The sequence below is a fragment of the Hippocampus bargibanti genome, linkage group LG06, assembly GCF_051943395.1.
Source record: "Hippocampus bargibanti isolate YZ-2025 linkage group LG06, ASM5194339v1, whole genome shotgun sequence".
In the NCBI taxonomy this organism is placed as follows: Eukaryota; Metazoa; Chordata; class Actinopteri; order Syngnathiformes; family Syngnathidae; genus Hippocampus; species Hippocampus bargibanti.
The window spans coordinates 19,290,001-19,295,000 of record NC_142739.1 but is presented as its reverse complement, the minus strand read 5'-3'; the positions used below and the strand labels follow the sequence as shown (position 1 = coordinate 19,295,000).

At 51.0% G+C, this 5,000-nt stretch overlaps 1 protein-coding gene across 1 annotated transcript in view; it reads left to right on the top strand.

Annotated features, from left to right (window-relative positions):
- Window positions 1-5,000, top strand: part of rbm42 (RNA binding motif protein 42) — a 23,774-nt gene that overhangs the window by 9,520 nt on the left and 9,254 nt on the right. The window contains exons 4-7 of the mRNA XM_088998143.1: window positions 3,521-3,584; window positions 3,875-3,946; window positions 4,043-4,185; window positions 4,372-4,539. Of these exons, the coding sequence (XP_088854269.1) occupies window positions 3,521-3,584; window positions 3,875-3,946; window positions 4,043-4,185; window positions 4,372-4,539 (447 nt within the window). The remainder of the gene's footprint in view (window positions 1-3,520; window positions 3,585-3,874; window positions 3,947-4,042; window positions 4,186-4,371; window positions 4,540-5,000) is intronic.

The following is a 5,000-nucleotide window of genomic DNA, read 5'->3' as shown; positions in this document are numbered from 1 at the left end:
ATTTCTTGTTTTTTAATTATGACAAAAGTATCGTCCACATATCTAAACCAGTGTCTAGGTTTTGTCCCCGGGAAGGATGTGAGGGCCTGTTTCTCCATCTCTTCCATGTACAGATTAGCCATTATGGGTGAAACATGTGAGCCCATAGCACAACCATGAATTTGTTTATAAAATTTCTCCCGAAATTGAAAATATGTAGTATTAAGGCAGATTTTCAATAATTGGCAGATGTGATCCGGTTTAAGTTTGGTTCTTTCATGCAGAGAAACGTCCGCCAGCATTCTCTGCTCCCCCCAACCTGAGAGTAGGGACCTATCATAGGTGTGTCCGGCGCCGCCATTTCCGGACATTAGGGATATGGATCTGGTTTTCCCTTGCCGGACGCGGGTCACCGGGGCCCCTCTCTGGAGGCCTGGAGATGGGGCTCGTTGGCGAGCGCCTACACCCATGGGGCCCGGTTAGGCTCAGCCCGAAGAGGAAACGTGGGTCCCCCTTCTCAAGGGCCCACCTCCCATGGGAGGGGCCAGAGGGCTCGGGTGCATTGTGAGCTGGGCAGCAGCCAAAGGCGGGGACCCTGGCGGTCCGACCCTCGACTGCAGAAGCTAGCTCTTGGGACGTGGAATGTCACCTCTCTTACAGGGAGGGAGCCTTAGCTGGTGCACGAGGTCGAAAAGTTCAGACTAGACATAGTTGGGCTTGCCTCCACACACAGCCTGGTTCCGATACCAGCCCTCTCAAAAGGGGTTGGACTCTCTTCCACTCCGGAGTTGCCCACGGTGAGAGGCGTAGAGCAGGTGTCGGCATACTTATTGCCCCCCGACTCGCCGCCTGTACGTTGGGATTCACCCCGGTGGACGAAAGGGTTGCTTCCCTCCGCCTTCGGGTGGAGGGACGGGTTCTGACTGTTGTCTGTGCATATGCACCAAACAGCAGTTCAGTGTACCCATCCTTTTTGGAGACCTTAGGGGGTGTGCTGGAGAGCGCTCCCCCTGGGGACTCCCTTGTTCTGCTGGGCGATTTCAATGCTCATGTGGGCAGTGACAGCGAGACCTGGAGGGGCGTGATTGGGAGGAACGGCCCCCCCGATCAGAACAGGAGTGGTGTTTTGTTATTGGACTTCTGTGCTCGACACGGATTGTCTATAACAAACACTTTATTCAAACATAAGGGTGTCCATATGTGCACGTGGCACCAGGACACCCTTGGTCGCAGTTCGCTGATTGACTTTATAGTTGTATCATCGGATTTGAGGCCTCATGTTTTGGACACTCGAGTGAAGAGAGGGGCGGAGCTGTCAACTGATCACCACCTGGTGGTGAGTAGGCTCCGTTGGTGGAGGAAGATGCCAGTCCGACCTGGAAGACCCAAACGTGTTGTGAGGGTTTGTTGGGAACGTCTGGCTGAATCCCCTGTCAGGACTTTCAACTCCCACCTCCGGCAGAACTATACACATGTCCCGGGCGAGGTGGGGGACATTGAGTCCGAATGGACCATGTTCCGTACCTCCCTTGCTGAGGCGGCAAATCAGAGTTGTGGCCCTAAGGTGGTTGGTGCCTGTCGTGGCGGCAACCCCCGTACTCGCTGGTGGACACCAGTAGTAAGGGATGCTGTAAAGCTGAAGAAGGACTCCTATCGGGCCTATATAGCCTGTGGGACTCCTGAGACAGCTGACAGGTATCGATTAGCCAAGCGGAATGCAGCCTCGGTGGTCGCCGAGGCAAAAACACGGGCATGGGAAGAGTTCGATGAGGCCATGGAAGCGACTTCCGGACCGCTTCGAGGAAATTCTGGTCCACCATCTGGCGTCTCAGGAGGGGAAAGCAGTGCACCACTAACACTGTGTACAGTGAGAGTGGGGCGCTGCTGACCTCGACTCGAGACGTCGAGAAACGGTGAGCAGAGTACTTCGAAGACCTCCTCAACTCCACCAACACGCCTTCCTTGGAGGAAGCAGTGTCTGGGGACTCCGAGGTAGGCTCTCCGATCCTTGTGACTAAAGTCACAGAGGTGGTTAAAAAGCTCCTCGGTGGCAAGGTGGATGAGATCCGACCAGAGTTCCTAAAGGCTCTGGATGTTGTGGGGCTGTCCTGGCTGACACGCCTCTGCAACATTGCATGGTCATCGGGGAGAGTGCCTCTGGATTGGCAGACCGGGGTGGTGGTCCCCCTTTTTAGAAAGGGGGACTGGAGGGTGTGTTCCAACGACAGAGGGATCACAGGGGTCCTAGAGGGGCGGGTCCGTCAGAATGTCGAGCCTCAGATTGAGGAGGAACAGTGTGGTTTTCGTCCCGGCCGCGGAACAGTGGACCAGCTCTACACCCTTAGCAGGGTCCTCGAGGGTGCATGGGAATTCGCCCAACCAGTCTACATGTGCTTTGTGGATTTGGAGAAAGCGTTTGACCGTGTACCTCGTGGAGTTCTGTGGGGGGTTCTTCGGGAATATGGGGTACGGGATTGCCTGATACAGGCCGTTCGGTCCCTATACGACCGATGTCAGAGTCTGGTTCGCATTGCCGGCAATAAGTCGGAATCGTTTCCAGTGAGGGTTGGGCTCCGCCAAGGCTGCCCTTTGTCACCGATTCTGTTCATAACCTTTATCGACAGGATTTCTAGGCGCAGCCGAAGCGTTGAAGGTTTCTGTTTTGGTGGCCTCAGTATAGCATCTCTGCTTTTTGCAGATGATGTGGTACTGTTGGCGCCTTCAAGTGGAGCTCTCCAACTCTCGCTTGAGTGTTTCGCAGCCGAATGTGAATCGGTTGGGATGAGAATTAACACCTCCAAATCTGAGACAATGGTTCTCAGTCGGAAAAGGGTGGAGTGCCCTCTCCAGGTCGGGGAGGAGATTTTGGTTGGTTTGGATGAGGGTGTAAGGGAGCGAGAGGTCGACAGGCGGATCGATGCGGCGTCTGCTGTGATGCGGACTTTGTACCGATCTGTCGTGGTGAAGAAGGAGCTGAGCCACAAAGCAAAGCTCTCAATCTACCGGTCGATCTACGTCCCAACCCTCATCTATGGTCATGAGCTATGGGTTGTGTCCGAAATGAGCATTCTCCGTCGGGTGTCCGGGCTCTCCCTTAGAGATAAGGTGAGAAGCTCGGTCATCCGGGAGGGGCTCAGAGTCGAGCCGCTTCTCCTCCACATGGAAAGGAGCCAGATGAGGTGGCTCGGGCATCTGATTAGGATGCCCCCTGGATGCCTCCCTGGTGAGGTGTTCCGAGCGTTCCCCACTGGCACTATATGCTATATATATATACAGTAAAGTCTCGTTATATCGATATTCAAGGGAGTCCGAAAAAATATCGATATAACCGGGACTATCGATATATCCGACCCTGTTTGCATGTAATTTTCTCCGTGCGTGCATAGAAATAATATATATATATATATATATATATATATATATATGATTCCAGTGTTTGCACTTGATTGCCTCGCACACACTCATAAAACTTTGAATAATCAACTTAATTGACAGATCTTGTGAGAGTATTGACCAAGCATGCATGACCACTTGTTCTCAGGTCCAGCAAACACTAGAGGCAAGAGGGGCTTTTGTTGGACCACCACCTACCTTTGTTGGACCAGGTAAAGAAATTCACTACTAAATACACGCTGAGCCATTTATTTGTGAGTTTTTAGACAATATTTTAAAAACACTATCTGGGCAATTAATTGCGGCTTCCTAATTGATCATAATTTTTGCTACCTAGCAAGGTCGTGGTGAATCTTGCAACACAACTGCCACATAAATTTGTGATTACTATTTTTGGCTCATTACGCTCAAATGTGGCTAGAAGATATGATTTTCTAGTCAGCCACATAAAAAGTTTGATCCACTCCCAACCCCGTTCAAGCGTTGGCCTTGTCTGCTGCAGTTCCTCCAGTACGTGCGCCCCCTCCTCCAACGATGAGACCAGCCTTCGTTCCCCATATTTTACAGAGACCTGGTCAGGTTCACCCACCCAAAAAAAACGCTTTTAGTAGTTTAGTACTGAAATGAAATTATCTGATCCTATTTGTGTTTACATGCGTTCATATTGTAGGCGCTCCGAGGCTCCATATCATGAGCGGGCCTCCAGCTGCCCCTCCTATGCCGCGACCTCCTCCACCTCCACCCATGATGATACCGCCTTCAACACCTCAGGGTGTTTCATCACCTGTCCAGCACATGACCTCTCCACCTCCCGTCAGTCTTCCTAGTCAACACGTAGCAGTAATTTACTTGTAACACCTTGTTTGTGTACCATCATTATTAAGCTGGTGGGCACAACCAATTCCGTTCAAAATGGTGGTAATGATAATTACCAGCTTGACTTCTCATCGCAGTTTATTCATCAACCATGAACCATTTTAACCCATTACATTTGTCCAGGTCAGCGATGTGATGTCCATGGTGCCCTCGCCACCTACCAGGACAGCAGTCCAGATTTCCATCAAGCCACCAACAGTCTTCCAAGCGGCTCCCACTGTTTACTCTGCCCCGCCACTCACTGTTGCGCCCTGGAAAAATGACGTGAGGGCTCAGCGGCAAGCCAGAATGGTAACCGTCTCTTCAAACATGTTAACAGGCATAATGAGGTTCTGTGTTGTCATGTGTCGTTCCTCACCACCTATATCAGGGGTGTCCAAAGTCGGTCCTCGAGGGCCGCCGTCCTGCCCTTTTTCCAGCTCTCCCTGGAGGAACGCACCCGATTCAAATCATCAACCATTTTGATGCTGCTTCAGAGCTGGCTGATGAGCTGATCATTTGAATCAGGTGTGTTGCTCCTGGGAGAGCTGGAAAACAGGCAGGACAGCGGCCCTCGAGGACCGACTTTGGACACCCCTGACCTATATCATCATCATCATCTCCGTACACCAAAAATTTAATGTATGACAATTTTTTTTAAACTGGAGAACAGTGGCTCCCACAGAAAACTTTTCCTGTGACTAAAGTATCGTTGAGAGTTTTGAAAGGAGCTTATAAATTACTATTATTATTATTATTATTATTATTTATTA